Source organism: Anolis carolinensis, unplaced genomic scaffold (genome assembly GCF_035594765.1).
Source record: "Anolis carolinensis isolate JA03-04 unplaced genomic scaffold, rAnoCar3.1.pri scaffold_7, whole genome shotgun sequence".
NCBI classification, from domain to species: Eukaryota; Metazoa; Chordata; class Lepidosauria; order Squamata; family Dactyloidae; genus Anolis; species Anolis carolinensis.
The window spans coordinates 16,153,500-16,180,666 of NW_026943818.1; the positions used below are offsets into that span (position 1 = coordinate 16,153,500).

Here is a 27,167-nt window from a genome sequence, read left to right on the forward strand (position 1 = left end):
GAATCAAAAAAAGCATCTTGCCTTGAAGCCTTGACTTTATTTATTTAGTCTCAGGGAGAATTTCCTGAAGGGTAGCCGCCTCCGTCTGCAGTCGGAACAAGACAAGGCTGCCGCGTGAATTCCTTACGTGTCTTTTAAACCAGCACTTGGATTAACACAACTGCACAACTGCACTACTTGACCTACATCCAGAGATCACGGTTAATCCAACTAGCGATGTATCAGGCCCACACGCCATGGATAATGGGAGTTGTAGTATATTCACTGATATTGTGACCCTCACCTACGATGGACTGGGACCAAACATTTCATGTTGGGGACACACTTTTGAGATACGCATCATTTTGCAACACAGTCATTCATTTTTCTTGGCAAGCCGGGGGTTAGAAAAAAGCCCGACACAGACATAGATGGCAGCAACGAAATGTTTGGAGACACAGCCTATCTTATTTTTAAAAACTTTCATTTAAAGTTTTAAAAATATATGATTTGCCAGGATTTCTGTCGTTTATGAGTAACATTATATAAATACGTGCAAGAATTTAGAAAAATTGTATAAGTAATAAAACAACTACTTACCACTTGGATGAGGTGGATGAGGTGGCAAGATGAACACAGCTTTGGGTGGAATGTTAGATAAAGACATGAACATTTCCTCATCGAGACTTTTTTGAAGCTTCTCTGTGAAATGAGCCATTCGGTGATATTTCACATAGACTCTGTTCGTTCCCGCAACACACGGATGTGTCACAACACACTGTTTGGAAAGCTCTGCTGTAGACAAGCAACACTTTAAAGCAGATGTAGGGTAATGAGGTTACAATTAATTCTACCTTCAGTCTTTGTCTAAGTGCTAAATCTCTGAAGTCTTCATCTTCTGAAGAGCCTTCTTCTGAGCCCGTGGCCTGTTTCCCCGTCTGGCGGCTGCCTTGCTGCCGCGTAACATGGCCCCTGGCATCTTGACTCATCCTCGGCCAAAGCACTTGCGAACGTTATCGACTCTTTGTTACAGAAGATTACTCGCAATCCCAATAGTCTGGGTCTTCATAACGGTGAAGGTTCCTCCTGTTTGATTTATGTGTGCGAGATCCAGAAACCAGCTCTCCACGCCGCTGCCAGGCAGAGATCGCGGGCAGGAAAGAGGCCCCTTCTGCGTCCTCGCCGGGTGACAAATGGGGCTGAACGCCTGGGTGACAGCTCATAATGTCCTCGCCAGGAGCCTGGTTACTGGAATGGCTTCCTTCTCCCTTAAGCCCTCCGTTGTGCCTCTTCAAACTCCGCAGCACTGCTGGTCACAGCTGACCTCCAATTAGAGCACTCAAGGGCCAGGGCTTCCCAGTTCCTAGTGTCTATGCCACTTTTTGAGGTTGGCTTTAAGCTCATCTTTCAGTCTCTTTTCCTGTCCACCAACTTTCCGTTTTCCATTCTTGAGTTGTGAGTGTAGCAACTGATTTGGGAGACTGTGATCTTTGGGCATTTGGACAACGTGGCCTTCAGCCCAGCGGAGTTGATGGCGTAGGAGCATCGCTTCATTGCTGGTGGTCTTTGCTTCTTCCAGCACGTGACGTTTGTCCGCCTGTCTTCCCAAGAGATTTGCAGGATTTTTTTGGAGGCAACACTGATGGAATTGCTCCAGGACTTGAGTGTGACATCTGTAGACAGTCCACATTTCGCAGGCATATAACAGGGTTGGGAGGACAATGGCTTTATAAATGAGCACCTTGGTGTCCCTACGGATGTCCCGATCCTCAAATACTCTTTGCTTCATTCTGAAGAATGTACTCGCAGAGGTCAATCCTCAAATATTCTTTGCTTCATTCGGAAGAATACTGCACTTGCATAGCTTGATCCTCAAATACTCTTTGCTTCATTCGGAAAAATGCTGCACTCGCAGAGCTCAGGCGGTGTTGTATTTCAGTGTCAATGCTGACTTTTGTGGAGAGGTGCCTGCCAAGGGAGCAGAAATGTTTGATAATTTATAATGTGATACCATTAATCTGTATTTCAGATTACACCTTTTATCCAAACAGACACTGCAAGCAAGGAGTTTGTTCAACAACTTTATTTGGCCAACTCAACCAGCTGGGTGGACAGGGAGCTTCGCTTTAGAGTCAAAAAAATCTTGAGTGTGTTTTTGATACTGGTGGGTGTGTACTGATGTGATTGTAAAAAAACCCCTAAAACTTGGGTAGTGTTGTGCATTAGTTTTGTGTAGTTTGGCCTCTGCGCAAGCTGCCAGCTGAGGAAGAGGCATTGGTGTTCTTCGGAGCCAATGACGTGGAAAGAGGCCATTGATAATTCATAGATCTTTTTAAAAATTAACAATCTTATCTTGAATTTTTGAGTGAAAGAGGAAATATTTTTAGTGTTCCCAGTGCATTAGGGGCAAAAGTAAGTGCCTGTCCCTTCTCTCTCCGAGGAACACTGAATATTTTAGGAGGAGGGAAATGCCAGAAAAAAAAATACCTTGACATTCTGGCGCTGAGTTGCTTTCCCACCGTATTGGGAGAACTGGGTTTGCACATGCAGGCAGTGCGCAAAGATGCGAGGGGTCAGAGAACTCTAGGGTGGGTTGCCCTCCGTAAACCCCCAGAAGGTTTGAGACACCGTGGACAAGCGAGTCCGTACTCCGAGGCCCCTCCAGCATCTCAAAAGCGTCAAACCTGTGGCCCTCCAGTGTTTGGGACTCCAATTCCCATCAGCCCCTATATCCAGAGGGTCTGATGGCCAGGGATTCTGGGAGCTGAAGTCCAAAACTCCCAGAAGGCCACAAGTTTGACCCCACTGCCTTAGAGTAATAGTCCAGTAGTAGATGTCCACCCAAAGAGCTGTTCCATGCCGCTCTCACGAATTGGTCAATTCAGTGGAATCTTTACTTAAGAGCGTCCCAACTTAAGAGCATTCTTCCAAAAGGCCTTCGATGATTAATTATTGCAGGTTCGAACTATCTGCCCATTTAACAATAGGATACTCTGCCATTATTACTATGCACTTTATTGACTACTTAGGCTAAGAAACGACCTCTCCCATGTTGAAATATGCTGCACCTTGGCCCAGATCCGTGTTTTAGTCTTCTGTTTTTAATATTTTATGCTGTATGTTGTTTTTTATGATGGTTTTATTGATGTTGATGTTTTATTGTTGAAATATTCACTTCACTGTTTTATTGTTGTATATGTCGGGCTTTGTCCCCATGTAAGCCGCTCCGAGTCCCTCTGGGGAGATGGGGCGGGGTATAAAAATAAAGTTATTATTATTATTATTATTATTATTATTATTATTATTATTATTATTATTATTAAGAGCCACCGTTCGGCCCAGGGTTTGCTTTGACATACGAGCTGCATTTGGAGTTAAGAGTGAGTGCCAGCGCAAGAGTCCAGGGTTTTAATAATAATAATAATAATAATAATAATTAATAAACTTTCTTTTTATATCCTGCCCCATCTCCCCGAAGGGACTTGGGGTGGCTCACAATAGGGACAAGCCCGAAACAACAACACAACATATTTGACAAAAACTTACATTTATTTATTTGTTTGTTTATTTACAGCATTTCTATTCCGCCCTTCTCACCCCAGAGGGGACTCAGGGCGGATCACATTACACATATAGGCAAACATTCAATGCCTTTTAATATAGAACAAAGACAAGACAAACATAGGCTCTGAGCGGGGCTCGAACTCATGACCTCCTGATCAGAGTGATTCATTGCAGTTAATTGCACTGGCTTGCTCTCCCGCCTGCGCCACAGCCCGGGCGGGAAACATTGCAACGATACACAAAATAATTATTAAATACACGAAATAATAATTAAAACATTGCAACGATACACAAAATAAAATAATGGACAATACATTAAAATCCAAGCAGATAAAATCAGAGTAATTAAAAGTAAACCAGCGGGGACAGGTTTCATAAAGTGCTTCAAGGGAGCAGCCTCTGGGCCTCGTTCTGTTGTCCGCTTTGCGCTTTGAGGAATTTTGAATTACAGTAGAGTTCCGGTTATCCAACGTACCGTATTATCCGATGTGCCAGGGTGCTTGCCGGAGAAATGAGACTCTTCCCTCCAGCAAGCACCCGGCACTTTGGAGAAGCCCGGTGCATGCTGCTAAGCAGCAACATGCATCAGGCTTCTCTTTACCTTTACCTAACGTTGTGTATATGCAAATATAAGCTGTCACCTATAGCTTTGGAACGTCAGGAAACAGCAGTCATAAGAAGTAGAACGAGGGAGCATCGGAGCATCGCTCAGAAACCTTCTGGTTATTCTCCTGCTTTTTCACCAAAAAGCACAATGGGTTTTGGTGAAGCCCACCGGTGCGTGATGCCTGCCTTACTCAACGCGAGGTAAAAATAGGCACAAAGGAAGGCAGCGGGGCGGGTGAGCGACACGAAGAACTCTATAAAGAAAAAAGTGTGTTTATTGATCAGGTCAGAGAGAGCCGTCTCTCTTCCAAGCAAGCAGTCCCCAGACGTTTCCGATAAGTGATGGAGCGGGGGCCGGGGCGGGGATAATGGTTTCCCCTCCTGTCATTTCTGGATGGAGTTAACTGTCTGTTTCACCACCCAGGGCACAATATTAGCGTGTTCTGAAAAATGTGCAGTTTGAGAAATTGACTCGTAAAAGGGCCTGGAAGGAATTGATTCTGACGTCTGTGGACACGGCAGCATTTCCCAGGCACAGATTGTCCTGTAAACAGGGCTGAAGGCAGCCCATCATCATTTGCACATCGCTGGGTGGATTGTAATAATAATAATAATAATAATAACAACAACAACAACAACAACAACAACAACAACAATCCTGCATATATATCTCATTTGCGGTCTCATACTCTGTCTTTGTGTCAATAATAATAATAATAATAATCCTGCATATATATCTCATTTGCGGTGTCATACTATGTCTTTGTGTCAATAATAATAATAATAATAATCCCGCATATATATCTCATTTGCGGTGTCATATTATGTCTTTGTGTCAATAATAATAATAATAATAATCCCACATATATATCTCATTTGCGGTGTCATACTATGTCTTTGTGTCAATAATAATAATAATAATAATAATCCCGCATATATATCTCATTTGCGGTGTCATATTATGTCTTTGTGTCAATAATAATAATCCCGCATATATATCTCATTTGCGGTGTCATATTATGTCTTTGTGTCAATAATAATAATTATAATCCCGCATATATATTTCGTTTGTGGTGTCATATTATGTCTTTTCCTTAAGACAGTTCCTCGTATTGTGGTGACCTCCAACCATCACATTATTTTCGTTGCTTCTTCAAAACTGTCATTTTGCTACTGTTATGAATCGTAATGTAAATATCTGATCTGCAGGATGGATTTAATACACGATATGCCCAAATTTGAATACTGGTGGAGTTGGTGTGGGGGTGATTTTGTCATTGGGAGTTGTAGTCATTGGAATTTGTCGTTCACCTACAATCATCCACCTACAATGGAATTGAACCAAACTTGGTAGACAGAAATCCCACAGGGAGTTACCAAGGTGGAGGCATTACTTTTCATTCAACCCTGGTGACCGTGTCTCAGCCTCCTCTTCAGGCGATTGTGTCAAGGCTCCTTACGATCTTTCTGGCCGAAGGTCCCGTCCCTTTTCCCTTTTGTGAGTAAACATTGCCCAGAAATCTCACAATGCTGCCGAAATTCCAGAAGGCCCTCGTTCGATTTGCGCTTCCAAAACCCGATTTGTCCCACCTTCTTTTTTCTGCGGATCACGTTCTCCTTCATTTCCTTCCATCAGGCGGTTCTCTGTGTTGGGTTGGTGGGGAAAAATAGGTCACGAACAGTAATCTGAATCTACTTCTGATAAATAATTAAAGCTAATGGCATTTTCACGAGATCCACGAGCTGAAATCATTCTCGAAAACACGAGCATGTTGTTATCCTGCGATGGGAAAAGTTAAGATTATTCTTTTTCTTCCTTTCTTTCGCAGAAGGCGTTGATAACAATGCGCTCATAGATGTAATTCAGAAATGGTGCGTTTTTTGTTTTGTTTTGGTGAGGCAAATATCTTCAGCAGCCAGATAATTTTAGCGTGTGATTGAATATTAATAACTGGCTGCCATCAAGCATCTTGCGGTGTGGATTTGGGTTTTCACTTTGTTTCTGTCTGCAAAGAAAAAGGAAGTGTTCTGTGTTGGCTCTTTGGATGGTGGGTCTCTCCTTTTGTGTATTCATTTGCTCTTTTCTCACACCTCAGGCCCTTCAATCATTTCGGCCTCTGCTTGGTTTCTTAGCGAGAAGGCGGCCTTTCTCACCTGCGAAGTAGCCGTATTTGTAAGCCAGGTTACAAACAGTCCCCAAGTTACGAACAAGAAAAGTTCTGTCGGTTAGGCTAAGCCTTGTCAGCTTATGGTTCTGATGTATTGATTTGTTGTAATTGGGATGTATTTTATGTTTTTGTATTTTATTATATACTGACTTGGGGACCTGCTAGTGCCCAGGTTATTTGAGAAAGGCGTTGTTTGTCTGTGCTCCAAGTTAAGTCTAAATACAATGTCAGCTGGGTTCGGCTCCAGCTCCATGCGGGGACATGAGAGAAGCCTCCCACAAGGATGGTCAAAACATCAAAACATCCGGGCAACGTCCCCTGGGCAACGTCCTTGCAGACGGCTAATTCTCTCACTCCAGAAGCAACTCCGGTTGCTCCTGACACGAAAAAAAAGCTGGGTTCAGTGGGTGCAGGTGAATACAACTCCCATATGCAAGTCCCATCGTTCATGGTCCAAACTCTTCCAAACCCCACCAGGATGTAGAGTGGGCCATGAGGGCTCTGTGTGCCAAGTTTGTTCTTCATCAGTCATTGGTGGTCGCAGTGGTCTCAGGAAGTGAATGAAGGTAGTACAAGTCCCATCATCCATGGTCCAAACTCTTCCAAAACGCACCAGGGTGTAGAGTGGTTCATGGCTACTCTATGTGCCAAGTTTAGTCTTGATCAGTCATTGGTGGTCGCAGTGGTCTCAGGTAGTGAGTGAAGGTAGTACAAGTCCCATCATCCATGGTCCAAACTCTTCCAAACCGCACCAGGATGTACAGTGGTCATGGCTGCTCTATGTGCCAAGTTTGGTCTTGATTGGTCATTTGTGACAGTTGCAGTGGTCTCAGGAAGTGAGTGAAGGTACTGCGAGTCCCATCAGCCATGGTCTGTCCTGCTCCAAACCGCACAAGGGTTTAAAGTGGGCCATGTGGGTTATGTGTGCCAAGTGTGGTCCTGATCCATTATTGTCAAGGATGAGTGAGGACACAGTGCTGCGGCTTTCCTTGTGGCTCAAGCTGGCAGCCTCCCTTCCGCCAGTGGTTCTCTCTCGGGTTCTTGTCAGGAAGCATCCGGAGTCGTCTCCGTTCAGCCGCGGCCACTTTCCCAACGTGGGGTCACTCGGTGACTCTACGAAACGCCTCCTAACAAGGGAGGGAAGGCGAAAGGGGTAGACGGTTGGAAAGTCAGAGCTGCTCTGCGGCGTGATGCGCCAGCGTCGGGATCGGAGGCGACAGCCGAACTAATGATGCCACTGACGCTGATGCGACCGGGCTGATCCTCGCCCCCTAAACGCCCCATCTGGGAGAAGGGTGCCGGGAAGGAGAGAAGGAGGGAGAGTCCATGCCCAGTGCATCTCGCTTCCGGGCACGGCTCTTCGCGGATGAGGATGCCACCGAGGTCGCAGTATCCGCGCAAATTGAGGAGGACCCGGGAGAACAAGTGGGTGCCGGACTGCCGCTGAGAGGAGCGAGTGGAGCTGTTGGTGTCCTCCTGATAGGGAAAAGAATCACATAGAATAGCTTTATGGTCATCATGCTATTGTACAACAAAATTAAATGCCTTCTCCAGCACACACCACAACACAACGCACCCATCCCTCCACACCCCAACCGCCAACACACCACCCCAAATGCCACATCAGTGCGAAACCATGGATTCTATGATTCTGTGAGTTCAACAGAGCCACAGGTCTAAGATCAATGCTGTCTCGCAGCCTGTGTCCTTGTCTTTGTCATCCTGTACCGTCTGCTAGGTAGCAATATTTCAATATGTTGGATGAGATGGATTCCCAAAAATAGTCTCAGCATTCTTACGGCAGGGGGACTGATCAAGTCTTTCCAAAGAGGGGAGAGAGAGGGCATTCGGGATTGTCTTATCTGGTCCTGAATTCTTATTTCGCCGAAAGCTTTCACGGCCGGAATCACTGGGATGTTGTTGTGTGGTTTCCTTCCAGGCTGTGTGACCAGCAGCACTTTCACCTGATGCTTCGCCTGCATCTGTGGCTGGCATTTTCAGAGGATCTGGTGGTGGCCAGATTTTAGAAAATTCGGAGACAAGGATTGGTGATAAAATTTCGTCGGAGAGGCCTTTTCCACCGATAATAACCCTGATTTCCCTGACTTTCGGTTGTCTCAGCCCCAAGGTTCTTGCAAGTCTTTCCGTTGTCTCCCTGCTCCGTGGTTCTGCGTTTGGTGGCTGGGCTCTGTGGTGCGTTCTTTTGTTCTCTGCCTTGGGAGTCTTCCTCCGATATGCGCATGACATTCTTGCCGGGAGCGACTCCACGGTCGTGGCATCCATGTCCCGGATTCGGGGCCTGGACTTTGCTGGGAATCCCAGGGAACCGACCCGACGGAGAATCCCGATCTACGAAACCACATTCCCGGCCGACGGGTGACCGCGCTTCCAAAGGGAAGGGCCTGGCGCTGGCGTCCCTTTCCATGTGGCTACACATGTTTTACATCCCATTAGTCATTCATTGCACTGTTTCAGTTGAGTTGTTACACTGAAGGAGTTCACTGATTATCCAGCATTACTACAGGCTTTTGTTCGCTAATTCTCCTCCCTTGGGACAAGCGTAATTGTGTATCAGGCCAGATTCATAAGCCGGCGCAAAATGGATTTTTTTCCTCCAAACTTTGCTGCTGCGCTCCATGCTCGTAGCAGCGCTTCGATTAAAAATGTAATCGGCCTTCAGCTAATGTGATAAAATTGGTGGAAAGAAGAAGTGCCGCGAGAGGGACAGATGGAAATGATTTATGCAGAGGATTATTTCCCCCCTTTTGTGTCCTGATCCTTGACATCTCTCTCTCTCTGTTGCTTTTGTTTTGCAGGACCTGCGCAAACAGGTAGCTCCGCTCCTGAAGAGTTTCCAGGGAGAGGTAAGCCTTCGCCAGCCCAGACTTCCTTTCCCAGACCATTGGAAGGGGCAGAGGCTCCTTCTTAAGAGCATTCTTTTAGTGGAATTTGTAGCACCACTCGGCAGTCAACTACAAGCAGAAGGTGTAGATATTAGTGATGTGCATTTGTATGGAATCGCTGTTCGTTTTGTTTAGTTTCATTTGTTTTGTCTCAGCTTTGTTTTCGTCTCTGTTTCCAAATAGAATTTTTGTCTCACGTCCGAAAAAAAATGAAAGTTTTCAAGTCATTGACGCCAATGGGAGGGCTTCCAAGGCTCACCCCCACCCCAACTCAGGTGTTGGGCTAGAGGGGTGAAAATTGCCACACACAGAGGGCATTTCAATGCCTTTTAGCCCACCAACTTTTAAAACATTTGGATCTTCCCCAGAGTACTATTGTTATTATTACTAATAATAATAATATTAACACTCATTGGTACACATCAGCTGTCATGGGGAGGCACTCCTCTCCCAGACCCAGCTTAGGATCCCAGAATAACTGTTGTTCTTAATATTAATATGAATATTATTATTAAGACCCATTGGCACACATCGGATGTCATGGGGAGGCACTCCTCTCTCAGACTCAGTAACTATTGATATTCATATTATTATTAAGACCCATTGGCACACATCGGATGTAATGGGGAGGCAGACCTATCTCAGACTCAGCTTAGGGTCCCAGAGTAATTATTGTTATTAATATTATTATGAACACCCATTGGCAGAGTAAGTATTGTTAATAATATTATTAACACCCATTGGCACACATCAGCTGTCACAGGGAAGCAGCTCTCTCTCAGACTCAGCTTAGGGTCCCAGAGTAATTACTGTTATTAATATTAATATTATTATTATTAACACCCATTGGCACACATCAAATTCGGATATCCGAATCTCCGCATATCTGCATCCTGTGGCAAAGCAGCAAATCTGGACAGTGGAGGCAGTAATCCTGGGACTAATGGTTCTGTATGTGGACCTCTTCTGAAGTCCTGGGATTTTTTGCTCCTGTTGAAAACCCGGGATTTTGTGCTGCCTGGAAGCGCCCTCAGAAGCATGTTTGATCCTTGGGCGAAAAACTCGAATCCCGTTTTCCTTGCGCCGAGCCCTGGTGCCTCCCCCACCTGACTCCCATTTCCAAGATGCCTTAGACTGAACTTCAAAAACCTAATTAATCCAATTTCTTGGCTTTAGACTTGTGCCACGACGGCTCAATTAAAGCCGCGCCTGAACCGCGGTTCGATATCCAGGCCAGATTTTTTTTTCTTTTTTGGGTAATTGGAACCACATTTCCCTTCTGAGGAGCTGCAGCTGGTTTGGTTCCGCTCATGCAGAAAGAGGATACAACCTTGCGTAACATCGGAAATGAACGGTCGAGAGAGAAGCCAAATTCAATTTCAGTCAGATATTTGGAGGAGAAGCCCATGATCTGTGGAAGCCGCTCTGCGGAAAGCGGTGTCTTCGGCAGTCCATTAATCACGGGCCGGTCGGCGATTTCAAGCCGAGAGGCTGGAGGGCGGCCAAGAGCTCCCTCCAGAAGTTAACCTCTTCGGGGCCTCGCTGCTGAAGAAAGGCAACGTTGTGGTCTGTGTCTCGAGAGAAAGAGGTGGGCGGGAGCACCGAGACAAAGCGTTGAGCAAAGCCATTACAAATTGCCCCGGACGGTGGACGTCGGCGGCATCCAGAGCTTGTTGTTTCATTGATTTAGGCGCTGAGCTTTATGGCCTTTTGATTAAAAGCTCCTGTTCAACCCCGGTGATAAAGCCCAAACAATCTGGAGCAAATCTAATATGTCCACAGGATAATTGATATCTCAGCGGCAGGGGCAGCTGTAACCACGTTGGAAGAGGGTCCGGGCCGAGGGAGGAGGAGAGAAAAGGAACCAGGGCCGTGGTTGCATTGGTTGCAGGGAATTCGAATGTTACGAGCAGGACCCTCAGACTTTTCAAGTGGGGAGCCGGGTCACGATCCCTCAGACTGTTGGGGGGCCGGACTAGGATGAAATAGTCCAAAATTAGGATTGTTGTCGTTGTGTGCCTTCAAGTCGTTTCAGACCTAAGTCAGGGCCAGGTCAATGACCTTGGAGGACCTTAGCTTGGGGACCCCTGATCTAGACGATTTCATAAGACCATAGGTAAGCAAAGAGACCTCCAAAGACCATCTAGATGGTTTCATAAGACTGTAAGTAAGGCAAGGGACCCTCAAAGGCCATCTAGATGATCTCACCAGGCCATCAGAAGACCACAGATAAGGAAAGGGACCCTCAAAGACCATCTAGATGGTTTCATAAGACCGTAGGTAAGGAAAGGGACCCCCAAAGGCCATTGAGACAATCTCATAAAACCATAGATAAGGAAAGGGACCTCCAAAAGCCATCTAGATGGTCTCATAAGGCCGTAGCTAAGCAAAGAGACCTTCAAAGACAATCTAGACGATCTCATAAGGCCATAAGTAAGCAAAGAGACCTCCAAAGACCATCTAGATGGTCTCATAAGACTATTGGTAAGGAAAGGGACCCTCAAAGGCCAACTAAATGATCTCATCAGGCCATCAGAAGACCATAGATAAGGAAAGGGACCCTCAAAGTCCATCTAGACAATCTCATAAAACCATAGGTAAGGAAAGGGACCCTCAAAGGCCATCTAGACAGTCTCCTACCCCTAAAATAAGACATCCCCATAAAATAAGACCTAGTAGAGGTTTTGCGGAATTGCTAAATATAAGGCCTCCCCTGAAAGTAAGACCTAGCAAAGTTTTTGTTTGGAAGCATGCCCAACGAACAGAACACCAGAGCATGCAAGATCGGTAAATGTACATACCATATAGTGCTGTACATGGAAATAATGGTAGTAACAAGAAATTCTTGATAGAGTTCACAGTTTGTCTGGTTATGCTTTGTGATGACAACTACTGCACAGTATATAATGTTCATTTTTTTGTTCAACAATAAATGTAAATTCTTCTTCATGGAAAAATAAGACATCCCCTGAAAATAAGACCTAGCGCATCTTTGGGAGCAAAAATTAATATAAGACACTGTCTTATTTTTGGGGAAACACGGTAGGACCATAGGTAAGGAAAGTGACCTCCAAAAGCCATCTAGACGATCTCATAAGACCATAGTTAAGCAAAGAGACCTCCAAAGACCAGGTAGACTTAGGTCAACCCCAAGTCTAAGGTTTAGGGCAGGGGCCAGGTCAGTGGCCTTGGAGAGCTGCAACTGGCCCACGGGCCTTCATTTGGGGACCTGTGGGCTCTATTATATCTATCATAGGATCCTAGCGTTGGAAGAGACCCATTCCAGGTCCAATGCCGTAACCGGAAGTTTGTTTCTGGGGACTTCTCAAGTCTCGCAGCTCTTGCCATCGGAGAATGGGGCGTGCTTGTTGAGTGTGAGTCGCAGATTCTTTCCGAGAAGCAAGCCAGTGTCGTCGGTCTTTTTCTTTATTTAAATAAAGCCAGCGCTCTGGCCTATTAGTCCATGATGTAGGTTTAGCTGCCGGCATTAAAAGCTAAAAGGTGCCGTTATTGATCCCTTGCTCCGTCGATATTGTACCTGTCCAGTAAGTGCTACATAATGGCTCGGGGCATGCATTCTTCATCACGGGGCGGCTGGGGTTGAGCTTGTTCTGCTGTCTGTGAGACCCCTGTTCAGAGGACTTCACCTCACTTCCTGAACTGGATTTTTTGAAAATTCAGTTTGTTGTGGAAACAAGGATTTGGGAAAAAGCTTCAGTGGAGATTAGTGGTGTGCATTTGTATGGAATCGCTGTTCGTTTTGTCTAGTTTCACTCATTTTGTTTCAGTTTTTTTATTGTTATTAATAATAATATTAACACTCATTGGTACACATCAGCTGTCATGGGGAGGCACTCCTCTCCCAGCCCCAGCTTAGGGTCCCAGAATAACTGTTGTTCTTAATATTAATGTTATTATTAACACCCATTGGCACACATCAGCTGTCATGGGGAAGCAGCCCTCTCTCAGACTCAGCTTAAGGTCCCAGACTAACTATTGTTATTAATATTAATATTATTATTAACATCCATTGGCACGCATCAGCTGTCATGGGAAAGCAGCCCTCTCTCAGACTCAGCTCAGGGTCCCAGAATAACTATTTTTATTAATATTATTACGAACACCCATTGGCACAATGAGCTGTCATGGGGAAGAAGCCCTCCCTCAGACTCAGCTCAGGGTCCCAGACTAACTATTGTTATTAATATTAATATTATTATTAACATCCATTGGCACGCATCAGCTGTCATGGGAAAGCAGCCCTCTCTCAGACTCAGCTCAGGGTCCCAGAATAACTATTTTTATTAATATTATTACGAACACCCATTGGCACAATGAGCTGTCATGGGGAAGCAGCCCTCTCTCAGACTCAGCTCAGGGTCCCAGACTAACTATTGTTATTAATATTAATATTATTACTAACACCCATTGGTGCACATCAATTGTCATGGGGAAGCAGCCCTCTCTCAGACTCAGCTTAGGGTCCCAGACTAACTATTGTTATTAATATTAATATTATTATTAACACCCATTGGCACACATCAGCTGTCATGGGGAAGCAGCCCTCTCTCAGACTCAGCTTAGGTTCCCAGAATAACTATTGTTATTAATATTAATAATATTATTAACACTCATTGGTACACATCAACTGTCATGGGGAAGCAGCCCTCTCACAGACTCAGCTCAGGGTCCCAGAGTAACTATTGTTATTAATATTAATATTATTATTATTAACACCCATTGGCACACACCAGCTGTCAAGGGGAATGTGGCGGAGTGTTGGATGGAGGGAAGTGAGGATGGGGTGCTGAAATGTGTCTCCCACCCCGGACTGACTCTTCCTCCCGCTCCCTTTTTCTTTTCTTGCAGATTGATGCGTTGGGCAAGAGAAGCAAAGAAGCCGAGGCGGCCTTCCTGAATGTCTACAAGAGATTAATCGACGTTCCAGGTAGGCAGACATATTGTCCTGTCCGGAAGCATAGCACACGCCATCCCGGGGGCCTCCGTCACTGCCATTGAGGAGAAGCTTCCGTTCTAAACATGCGTGTCATCACGTGAATTTTACCCTGCGTTGTCCCTGCGTGTTTCTTGTTCTAGCTCTGAGTTTTAACCATGTTGTGCCCTGCCTTTAGCTGCAAGGAGAGGTGGGCGTATTATTATTATTATTATTATTATTATTATTATTATTATTATGACACAGCAAACAAGATAGATCTGCTGGATTTCGTATCACAAAATCACAAGTCAAACACTTCCCAAGAGTCTAGAACTGTGTGATGTATTATTATTATTATTATTATTATTATTATTATTATTATTATTATGACACAGCAAACAAGATAGATATACTGGATTTCGTATCACAAAACCACAAGTCGAACACTTCCCGAGTGTCTAGGACTGTGTGATGTTGTTGTTGTTATTATTATTATTATTGCACTCCATCACGCTATGATGTTTTGTTCCTGGGTTAGACATCTCATTTCCTAATGGGTTCTATCATCAAAATATGGGGAAAGTTTATTAAATTTCCAAAACGTTGTCTTTGCGGGACGGATGTCCTGCCATAGCACATTTGACTCTGGTTTGTCAATGAATTTCTCAACAATTCAACTGAGTTTGCAGCAGCCAGAAAAACAACGTTTTCTGGAGCAGAACAACTGCTTTCAAAGTCCGGACCGCGCAATGAAACCGGAAATCCGACTTTCAAACAAGGAACAATCTTTTTCAAATTTTGTTACAGTAGAGTCTCACTTATCCAAGCCTCACTTATCCAAGCCTCTGGATAATCCAAGCCATTTTTGTAGTCAATGTTTTCAATATATCATGATAATTTGGTGCTAAATTTGTAAATACAGTAATTACAACATAACATTACTGCATATTGAACTACTTTTTCGGTCAAATTTGTTGTCTAACATGATGTTTTGGTGCTTCATTTGTAAAATCATAACCTAATTTGTTGTTTAATAGGCTTTTCCTTAATTCCTCCTTATTATCCAAGATATTCGCTTATCCAAGCTTCTGCCGGCCCGTTTAGCTTGAATAAGTGAGACTCTACTGTACATAGCGTTATCATCATCCTCATCATCCTTGCAGTGAGAAGCTTTCCTTCCTTGCAGCCCAATTTCCCAAGTTTTTTTGTCTTGGGTTGAGTGGCCTTCTCCATATTTTTATCCTTTACAATTTTATCTTGTAAATCGCCTAGAGCATCTTGGATGGAGGGCGATTAATAAGTAATTAAATGATGATGATGATGATAAGTTGTGTTTTTTAACTTATTGTGTATATTATTTTTTTATTTGGTTTTGTTTTTGTCCTGATGTTTTATATTTTATCATTGTTTGTATTTTGATTTTGCTGTAAGCCACCCCGAGTCCCCTTTGGGGGAGATGGAGGCGGGATACAAATAAACTTATTATTATTATTATTATTATTATTATTATTATTATTATTATTATTATTATTATTAGTCTCCCTGTCTCTACTACAAAGGCTGTTGCTAGGTGAAGTGGCCCTCTGTGATGTCAATGGAAAAGAAGGGAAGGGAGAGAGGCCGGGAAAGCACCAGGGCCACCCTCCCCCTCCGCCTCCTCTTTGCAGGAAGCCCTCCAGGCAGTGTGGGTTTATTAACTTTCTGGGGAATAATTAATGAATTAATTATACCGGAAGGCATTTGAATATTCAGGAGCCGTGCTGTAATTATTCCCGATCTGTTTGAGGGATGTGTGTGTGTGTGTGTGTGTGTTTTAACTCGTGGGAGGGTCTGCACGCATTTACATGTTTCCTTTCGGAACCTGCACGGGAGGCGTGTGCGGGTGTCCCTTTGCGGCCACGGGATGCTCGAGAGAGACTTCCTTTGGCTTCTTTGGTGGCTTTTGAGGCCTTGCACAGCCTTTGGAAACCCAGGGTTGGGCATGGATTATTTTTAGAGCCAGCCCTTTGGAGAGAATATAAAATATGAATGGCCTCCGCGGTTCTGCTTGTGTTTCATAACGGGGCCGCCTGGCCATGGTCGGGAAGGAGGAGCCCTTTGTTTGAGCCGTCTTCGGCAACCTAGCAATGCGCCGAGATCCATAGGGATGGCCTGTGCATCAGGGCCAGTGGAGCTGCTTTGAGGCATAGTCTTCTTATGGCTGTAAATAATTATTATTATATTATATTCATTTATTTACACCGCGTAGAAAATGTAGGTACCGCTTTATGCGGGGAGGCTAATTTGACTTCATTTACGATACCATCATTTACAGTATGTATACTTATTTATTATTTATTTTATTGCAATATTTATATCTCGCCCTTCTCACCCAACAGGGGACTCAGGGCGGCTTACAATAAAACGCATATATAAAAATTATACAGTGCAGTATAAATCAGTTAAACAAATATTATTAACTTACATCAGTATTCATAAAACACATTATTATTGTTCAGTTCAAAAGACTGGATCTGTCGATTGAGGTCCAGCGTACATAATAATATATTCCACCTTTCTCAGGGCAGATCACAATGTACATTTACAATAGAGTCTCACTTATCCAAGCCTCGCTCATCCAAGTTTCTCGATTATCCAAGCCATTTTTGTAGTCAGTGTTTTCAATATATTGTGATATGTTGGTGCTAAATTCGTAAATACAGTAATTACTACATAGCATTACTATGTATTGAACTACCTTTTCAGTCAAATTTGTTGTAAAACATGATGTTTTGGTGCTTAATTTGTAAAATCATAACCTAATTTGATGTTTAATAGGCTCTTCCTTAATCCCTCCTTGTTATCCAAGATATTCGCTTATCCAAGCTTCTGCCGGCCCGTTTAGCTTGAATAAATGAGACTCTATTGTACATGGTAAACATTCATTAGACATATAATATAATAATAATAATAATAATAATAATAATAATAATAATAATAATAATAATAATTGTATTTGTATCCCGCCTCCATCTCCCCCGAAGGGGACTCGGGGCGGCTCACAGAAATATCAGATACAAAAACAATAACAATATACAATAAATCAACAAACAATAACATGCACCAGTAATAGCATTTACACACTAACCAGAAAATAATAATAATAAAAAACATACAGACACAGAGGCAATTTGACATTTTCCAGCTTCACGAGGGCGCGCTCGACTCTGGCCACAGGGGGAGCCGTCGCCCCATCGTCAACCTGTGACACCCGAGTCCCTGATGGAGTACTCCCTCATTCTTACGCTGCTGGACATTCTTCAACGAATGATGACGTTTTTGTACAAAACGTATGGTGACACGGAAACGTCAACAAAGAGGTGGATTAGGGGAACCATGTCCTCCGCACGTGGCGGAAACATGTCCTCCGCCGCTCCTTCTCCTCCGCAACCCGCGTTGTTTGGTGCCTCCACCACGGTCCCGTCATCCCTGCGCAGATCCCTTTGTGCTGGGACACTCTCGGCTAATGTAATCATATGATTACATAATTAACCCAGCTGTCTCATTAAGAAAATCAACTGGAATTCAGGGCATAATTAGTCATGCGGCAATTAGCATGCTGATGAGCAAGAACGATGGCAATCCGTCTGGATGGGGGGGGGGGAGTGGGCTGGGACCACCCATCTCATCGCCCCAAAAACGCCGCTTGGAAAACGGGTCTGAGCCTCCCAAGCAGCCTCTGCCTTCGTTACTTGGGTTCGGAGGGGAATATTTTAATTAATCAGACGCAGAAATAATCTTCTTTAACGACCACTATTCACTATTTACCAGACAATTGGATACATTTCTGCCAACGATGAACACGTTTTCTGAAGTCGTCACGGAAGAAGTCGACACTCTGATCCCGCAACCGACATCTCGCAGTCTCCATTGATAGCCAAGCAAAGCAATCATGTGACCCACACGTTCTTGTGAAATGCCGATGATGCTTGGAATTTCTCTTGATCGTCCTGAATCAATCTCTCCACCTTTTGCTTGTGAAACTCGGTGGCTGCTGTCACAGGACGTCCAACTCTTGTCACGCAAGTCACCTCAACATCTTTAAACTTACTCGCACAGGACTCACATCCACACAATCGCTAGAAAAAGCTTGTATTCTCCGATGAATCTCCGTTGGGGTGACACTTTCAAGAATTCAATGACTGTGCGTTGCTTAAGTTGAATTGACCGACTGTCTGCTCAGGGTTCGATACTTTGCTCTTGAACAACACAACCGTTCCATGCTAAGGCTTCTCCGTCTGCGCAGGGTTCCATACTTCGCTCTTTAACAACACAACCGTCCAATGCTAAGGCTTCCCTGTTTGCGCAGGGTCCCATACTTCGGACTTTAACAACACAACCGTCCAATGCTAAGGCTTCCCTGTCTGCGCAGGGTCCCATACTTCGGACTTTAACAACACAACCGTCCAATGCTAAGGCTTCTCCGTCTGCGCAGAGTTCCATACTTCGCTCTTTAACAACACAACCGTCCAATGCTAAGGCTTCCCTGTCTGCGCAGGGTCCCATACTTCGGACGTTAACAACACAACCGTTCAATGCTAAGGCTTCCCCGTCTGCACAGGGTTCCATACTTTGCACTTTAACAACACAACCGTCCAATGCTAAGCCTTCTCCGTCTGCGCAGGGTTCCATACTTTGCTCTTTAACAACACAACCGTCCAATGCTAAGGCTTCTCCGTCTGCGCAGGGTTTGATACTTCGCTCTTTAACAACACAACCGCCCAATGCCAAGGCTTCCCTGTCCATACAGGGTTCCATACTTGGCACTTTAACAACACAAATGTCCAAAGCTAAGGCTTCCTCGTCTGCGCAGTGTCCCTGGAATACGGGATCCGCAGCTTTAGCTTCAGCTGCCGTTTTCCCCGGGGTCGGCGTTTCCATCCCAGGTCCACTTCTTGACCTGTCGCTCCCAGCTTGTGTGCGATGATGTTTTTTGCCTTGGTGTGCATTGCGAGCACCGCGCAAGGAGCAAGTCAGTGAAAACCAGCACCGAAACAGTTTGAGTGGAGCTGCTGCAGTAAGAACATCGTAATCGGTGGTGACAGGCCGGAGTCAAAGGCACAGAAGAGCTCGCAGCGTAATGAGCAGATGTCCTCTTTGCGGCGACAGGGACGCCAAGTGGCACCGCAGACTCCGCCAGGGCCGCTTGGTCGGCGTTTGCCAATATCCTCTCCGTGCTTCCCAGAGTCCTTTCACCACGTCACCTGCAGCGCAGAGTTACACACTCCTTCCGAGGGCTCCGGATCCATGGCTTCTTTGTGCCATTTCCGTATGGATCAGCAATGATGCATTGGATCCTGGCAAGTCGAGAAATCTCGGTGGCAAAACCATCCTTTCCCAAAACCATCCTTTCCTAATACTACAACCACTTGATACAGTTCCTCGTGTTGTGGTGACCCCCACCCATCACATTATTTGTGTTGCTACTTCCTGTCACTTTGCTCCTGTTATGAATCCTAATGCAAATCTATATATATAAACATGCAATGTGCATAATTCCCATGGAGTAAACAACAAAACCACTGGACCAAATCACACCAAATCTGACCACAAAAGACCTAGTCGTCCAATCTATGTCTTTCCTTCCTTCCTTCCTCTTATACACATGTCACCTTTCTTGCCCAGTGACATCACAAAGGGCCACTTCACCTAGCAACAGCCATTGTGGTACAATCATACATACATGCATCCTTGTCGATGGATGATGGAGACAGGTAAAGGTAAAGGTTAAGTCTAGTGGTGTCCGACTGGAGTTAGTGCTCATTTCCATTTCAAAGCCAAAGAGCCGGTGTTGTCCATAGATGCCTCCTAGGTCACATGGCCACTGGCATGACAGCGCTGGAGTGGTACCTATTGATCTACTCACATTTGCGTGTTTTCAAACTGCAGGTTGGCAGAAGCTGGGGCTAACAGCAAGAGCAATCTAAATGGGTTCCTGAGTCAACTCAACACAAATGACCTAGTCTATACACAATAGAAAATAAACCAGTTCAGTAAACAATATGTCTGGCAAATTAGTTATACTGTTTAAATTCACAGTAATAACAAACAACGTCAAATGGATTGTCCAATATACATTGAAATGCCGTCAGCGTTGTGTATTCTAATGCCAAGAAGAATAAGTTGGCCACAACCGGTTTCGGCCCCACATCAGGCCTTCCTCTGGTGGTCTGAAAATAGTTACGTACACTTGCATAAGTAAGAAAATATATCCATAGAACATCATCCATTGCCAAATACTAACATGGTTCCAAACTTAACACTTGTTCTCTTTAGAGATACATGTCATTTACACTGTGAAATATATATCAAAGGAACCAATAGTTACATACATCAGCAGAAGCTGAGGCTAACGCAGGAGCTCACCCCACTCCCTGGATTCAAATCGCCAACCTTTCAGTCAGCAAGTTCAGCTACTTGCAATACCTATTGATCTACTCACATTTGCATGTTTTCGAATTGCTAGGTTGGCAGAAGCTGAGGCTAACGCAGGAGCTCACCCCACTCCCTGGATTCAAATCGCAAACCTTTCGGTCAGGAAGTTCAGCTACTTGCAGTACCTATTGATCTACTCACATTTGCATGTTTTCGAACTGCTAGGTTGGCAGAAGCTGGGGCTAATGCAGGAGCTCACCCCACTCCCTGGATTCGAATTGCCAACCTTTCGGTCAGCAAGTTCAGCTACTTGCAGTACCTATTGATCTACTCACCGGGATAGAGATAATTGTGCCATAATACTTTGGGAATTATCGTGAGGACCCCACGATATCCTTCTGAGGTTCGGAAATCCGAAATCCTCGGGTTGTTGTGCCCCGGCTGCCGTTGTGTTTTCCTTCATCGAGGTCTGTTTCAGCCCGTCCCCCTTTTAACATTTCCCAAAACAATATCCCAAAGGCCGCGGACGTTTTAATCATTCATCTCGGCTGAAGCCGAGTTTGGAGCCTGATGCAAAGAGATGGTTTTAGCATTCTGCTCCTCCTTTCTTCGGCGACTGTTTTGCTTCTCTGACATTAACCTTTAATAGAGCTCAATTAAATATACATATCCTGATGAATAGTTATGAGCGTGCCAACATTTTCATTTACGATATAATGCTTTCCAGGGATTTGGGGATTTATTGACTAAAGGTTTAGTCATTATTCATCTTCGGAGGCAGAGGATGGCCATGCTTCTCCAGGAAGATCTAGGTTCTGCAGCTCATTTGGTACACATCGGATGTCATGGGGAGGCCCTCCTCTCCCAGACCCAGCTTAGAGTCCCAGAGTAGCTATTGTTCTTAATATGAATGTAAATATTATTATTAACACCCATTGGTACACATCGGATGTAATGGGGAGGCCCTCCTCTCCCAGACCCAGCTTAGAGTCCCAGAGTAGCTATTGTTCTTAATATGAATGTAAATATTATTATTAACACCCATTGGTACACATCGGATGTAATGGGGAGGCCCTCCTCTCCCAGACCCAGCTTAGAGTCCCAGAGTAGCTATTGTTCTTAATATGAATGTAAATATTATTATTAACACCCATTGGTACACATCGGATGTAATGGGGAGGCCCTCCTCTCCCAGACCCAGCTTAGAGTCCCAGAGTAGCTATTGTTCTTAATATGAATGTAAATATTATTATTAACACCCATTGGTACACATCGGATGTAATGGGGAGGCCCTCCTCTCCCAGACCCAGCTTAGAGTCCCAGAGTAGCTATTGTTCTTAATATGAATGTAAATATTATTATTAACACCCATTGGTACACATCGGATGTAATGGGGAGGCCCTCCTCTCCCAGACCCAGCTTAGAGTCCCAGAGTAGCTATTGTTCTTAATATGAATGTAAATATTATTATTAACACCCATTGGTACACATCGGATGTAATGGGGAGGCCCTCCTCTCCCAGACCCAGCTTAGAGTCCCAGAGTAGCTATTGTTCTTAATATGAATGTAAATATTATTATTAACACCCATTGGTACACATCGGATGTAATGGGGAGGCCCTCCTCTCCCAGACCCAGCTTAGAGTCCCAGAGTAGCTATTGTTCTTAATATGAATGTAAATATTATTATTAACACCCATTGGTACACATCGGATGTAATGGGGAGGCCCTCCTCTCCCAGACCCAGCTTAGAGTCCCAGAGTAGCTATTGTTCTTAATATGAATGTAAATATTATTATTAACACCCATTGGTACACATCGGATGTAATGGGGAGGCCCTCCTCTCCCAGACCCAGCTTAGAGTCCCAGAGTAGCTATTGTTCTTAATATGAATGTAAATATTATTATTAACACCCATTGGTACACATCGGATGTAATGGGGAGGCACTTCTCTCCCAGACTCAGCTTAGGGTACCAGAGTAGCTATCGTTATTTATATATATATATATATATATATATATATATATATATATATATATATATAAAATTAGTAAGACTCATTGGCTCACATCAGATGTAATGGGGAGACACTCCTCTCTCAGACTCAGCTTAGGGTCCCAGAATAACTATCGTTATTTATATTAATATTATTAACACCCATTGGTACACATCAGCTGTCATGGCAAAGCAGCCCTCTCTCAGGACCTGCTTATTGTTTCGATGCCTAAACGAAAGGAAAACGAAAGCAAGCACGATGATTGTGTGGCTTTCATTTTGGTCTCGCCTCTCGTTTCCTACGAAAATGTCATCATTCATTTTGTCGAAACGAAAAAAAGGAAACGGAAGCAAATTTTTTCACGCACATCTCTAATACCCACAGGTTATAGAAGCATCCTATAGGAGGCTGTGTAGGTCGACTTCCTATCCTGGACTTTCTGCTTTTAATATTTTGATGTAAAAACTTTTAAAAAAACTTTCTTTGTAATATTTTTAAGTTTTGCTTTCCTGGCCTGTGATGGTAATAATAAAATTGGTTTGAGCAATTTCTGGGCTGTATGGCCCTGGTCCAGAAGCATCCTCTGCTGACGTTTCGCCCGCATGTGTGGCAGGCATCCCCAGAGGTGCCTCATAGAATAGTAGAGTTGGAAGAGACCTCATGGGCCTCCCAACCTCTGAGGATGCCTGCCACAGATGTGGGTGAACATCCACTTTGCGTCCGTGTGCAGGATCCCCATGCGCCTGTCCCCTCCGTCTTGACGTTGAATAATGCACAATGAATATTTCAGCAGCGCTAATAATGCAGGGAAACAACAACAGCCCTCCTCTAACAACCGCAAATGAGAAAGCGGTGTAGTGATAAAGTATGCATGCGCCGCGAGGCCGCCCGCCCGCCCGCCCGCCCGCTCCCTGCCGCCTTGCATTATTGTGGCGAGTGACACAACCCAGTTGCCGGTGACACAACCCAGGAGCGCTCTTGTGTAAACGCTGGCACCGACCTGACGGGTTGCAAAGCTACGGGAGGCACAAAGGGCTCCTTGTGCCGTTGCCGAGACAGGCGGACCGAGGGTGGTCTTCCCCAAATGGGTGGCGGTGGCATTCAGTGCGCTCCCTAATATGTACCCTTGTTGATGCTCCCAGGACGGTGTGTTTAACATTCCTCGATGGGAGACTAAATCTTCGCAAGTGGGGCCGGCGCCCACCGGGGAGAGGAGTGGATCCCGCCCGTGTTTTATGAGGCCTCGCTGGGTGCATTCGTCCTCCTCCTTCCCTATGCTATACAAAGCGTGTGTGTGTGTGTATGGACGGGGCTTTTGGCCTGTTAGGAGTGACTTGAGAACCTGGTGTAAGAGAATTGGCCGTCTGCAAGGACGTTGCCCAGGGGACTTTGCCCGGATGTTTGGATGTTTTGCCATCCTTGTGGGAAGCTTCCCTCATGTCCCCCTCATGGAGCTGGAGCTGACAGAGGGAGCTCATCCATGCTCTCCCCAGCAACTCAACCTTGAAGTCAGCAGTGCTGCCAGCATAAGGGTTTCACCTATTGTGCCACCGGGGGCTACGTATACGAGGGTTGAATGAAAAGTAATGCCTCCACCTTCGTAACTCCTCAAGAGCAGTCACTGAATTCTTGACAACAGAAGGTGCCACCCCAAAGGAGATTCACCAGAGAATGCAAGCTGTGTGTGGGGATTGTGTTGATGTGAGTCCTGTGCGTTGTTGGGTGAGTAGGTTTAAAGATGTTGAGGTGGGAACATCTGCTGTCAAGAATGACTGCACATTCCTTAAGTCGTATTGACTGACCGTCTGCGCAGGGTTCCATACTTCACACTTTAACAACACAACCGTTCAATGCTAAGGCTTCCCTCCAAACGGAACTGTAGAGGAGAGTCTCCTGAACAAGCCAGGACCTGCCGCAGACCAGGACTGCCATCTGTTGAGGAGTTCCCAAGGTGGAGGCATTACTTTTCATTCAACCCTTGTATATGGCTGTTGTAAAAGTAAAGGTTTTTCCTTGATGTTAAGTCTAGTCGGGGTTGGTGCCCTCCCTCAACAACAAAGTTTTGGCAGTTGAGTAATAGAACCAATTCTGAAGTGGCATTGATAACCCAGGAACAAAAATGGTGTGACATATATAGCGTAATGTGTGTGCTTTCCTGGGGATCGAGACCCACGCGGCTCCTTTGCTTTTGTCTCTTGTTGGTTCAGATCCTTCTCCCGCTCTGGATCTGGGGCAGCAGCTCCAGCTGAAAGTCCAACGCATGCACGACATCGAAACCGAGAACCAGAAGCTCCGGGAAACGCTCGAGGAGTACAACAAGGAATTTGCAGAAGTCAAAAACCAAGGTAAGCTTGCGCCTCCGGGTTGCAATGGACACGTCTTGTTTACATCTAAACGGATGGAACGTGGGTTCCCTTTTGGAGAAACAGGCGCCGTGGCTTCCTTGGACCACGTCCAGCAAAATTGGGCGCCTCTAGGCATTTCCTGGGTCCTATTTGGAGCCACCACGGTACTTAGAGTTTGTTGATCCTGAGGGCAGAGCGAGGCAGGAGAGTCAAGTCAGATGGTTACTTAAGCGAGGGGGCAAATGGTTAGAAAGGGAATGGGAATGCCGTTATGGCCAGGAACCCAGTGCTTGTCTGTATTTATATAGTATTTATATTCCACCCTTCTTTCTCACCCCGATTGGGACTGAGGGTGGATTACAATGAAGACATATATGGCAAACATTCAATGCCAACAGACAAACAACATACAGTATAGACAGACACAGAGGCATTTAACATTTTTTTCCAGCTTCACGATTTCCGGCCATTTCCAAGAGGTCATGAGTTCGAAGCCCGGGTCGGCTTAAGTCTCCGACCATTAATAGCCCCGGCTTGCTTGCTGTTGACCTATGCAGCCCTGAAAGACAGTTGCACCTGTCAGTTACGGAAATTTAGGGACGCTTTATGCGGGAGGCTAATTTACAACACCATAAAACTGCCAGCAAAACACGAGGAAAGGAATGAGGAAGTACAGCCACTACTGGACGGTGAAGCAACAGCTCCCCCTGTGGCCGGAATCGTGAAGCTGGAAAAATGTTAAAAATGCCTCTGAGTCTGTCTAATGTATGTTGTTTGTCTGTTGGCATTGAATGTTTTCCATATATGTGTTCATTGTAATCCGCCCTGAGTCTGGGCAGATTACTGTATTTTTAATGGTGCTATGATATGTTGTTTTATATTTTGTTATATTGTATTGCTCTGGGCATGGCCCCATGTTAGCCGCCCCGAGTCCCCGTTGGGGAGATGGTGGCGGGGTATAAATAAAGTATTATTATTATTATTATTATTATTATTATTATTATTATTATTATTATGAGTCCCCTTCGGGGTGAGAAAGAAGGGCGGGATATAAATACTGTAAATAAATAATAAATAAATAAATAAGCCCGTGGCTCTGCTTCCCAGCCAAGCCCGCCGATCCCTCTCAACCTTCAGGCATTTAAAGTTCAATTTAGCGTTGAGAGAGTAAAAGGTCTCCGAAGAGACTCGTAGCCATTGATTTTGTGTCAGGGTTGAAGAGAGCTAAAGTCAAAGCCACGGGGCCGCGTCTGCGCATAAAACGGTGTGGAAAGGGTCCGGGGGGTTGGCAGGCGCGCAACTCTGCTCTGGCCTCTTCCCTCCTTGCAGAGGTGACCATAAAAGCACTTAAGGAGAAGATCCGGGAGTATGAGCAGACCCTGAAGAACCAAGCGGAGAACCTCGCTCTTGAGAAGGAACAGAAGCTGCAGAATGACTTTGCCGAGAGAGAAAGGTAAGCAAGCAGCGGAGGAGGCAGCAGTGATATTCTTGTTAATACGGGGGTGTGTGTGTGGGATCATTATAATATTTTTTTAAAGATGTGTTGAACCAGAGCCTTTGACACCAGAAGTATGATTTGTTGTTGTTTATTCGTGACGGAGTGGTAAGCAAGTTAGAACGAGACATCCTGAGGAGCGAGGTTTAATGGGCCTTAAGAAGCATCTCTAATAGCAAGGCAGCAGGAGACGACAGGATCCCAGCTGAATGCGATTTCCTGCTTCTTGGCAGGATGGGGTTGGACTGGATGGCCCATGAGGTCTCTTCCAACTCTACTATTCTATGATTCTATGATTCTAGCTGAACCGTTTAAGTACGATAGTAATAATAATAATAATAATAATAATAATAATAATAATAATAATAATAATAATAATAATAACAACTTTATTTTTATATCCCGCCCCATCTCCCCGGAGGGACTCGGAGCGGCTTACATGGGGCCATGCCCGACAACAATACAATATCAGCAATAAAACAATAAAACAAGATCAGCAATAAAACAATGTCGCATCAATAAAAACATAACATCAATAAACAGTTATAAAAGTCAGGTAAAGGTCAAGGTTTTCCCCTGACATTAAGTCCAGTCTTGTCCGACTCTGGGGATTGATGCTCATCTCCATTTCTAAGCCAAAGAGCCGGCGTTGTCCGCAGACACCTCCAAGGTCATGCGGCCACTGCCATGACTGCATGGAGTGCAGAAGCGGTACCTATTGATCTACGCACATTTTGCATGTTTTTGAACTGCTAGGGTGGC

General features: G+C 44.9%; 1 protein-coding gene across 7 annotated transcripts in view; it reads left to right on the forward strand.

Moving 5' to 3' along the window:
- Positions 1–27,167, forward strand: part of cux1 (cut like homeobox 1) — a 182,891-nt gene that overhangs the window by 78,736 nt on the left and 76,988 nt on the right. For all 7 annotated transcript variants that reach the window (XM_062960050.1, XM_062960052.1, XM_062960053.1 and 4 more), the window contains exons 3-6: positions 9,134–9,181; positions 14,090–14,168; positions 24,773–24,910; positions 26,240–26,363. In XM_062960050.1, coding sequence (XP_062816120.1) covers positions 9,134–9,181; positions 14,090–14,168; positions 24,773–24,910; positions 26,240–26,363 — 389 coding nt within the window. The remainder of the gene's footprint in view (positions 1–9,133; positions 9,182–14,089; positions 14,169–24,772; positions 24,911–26,239; positions 26,364–27,167) is intronic.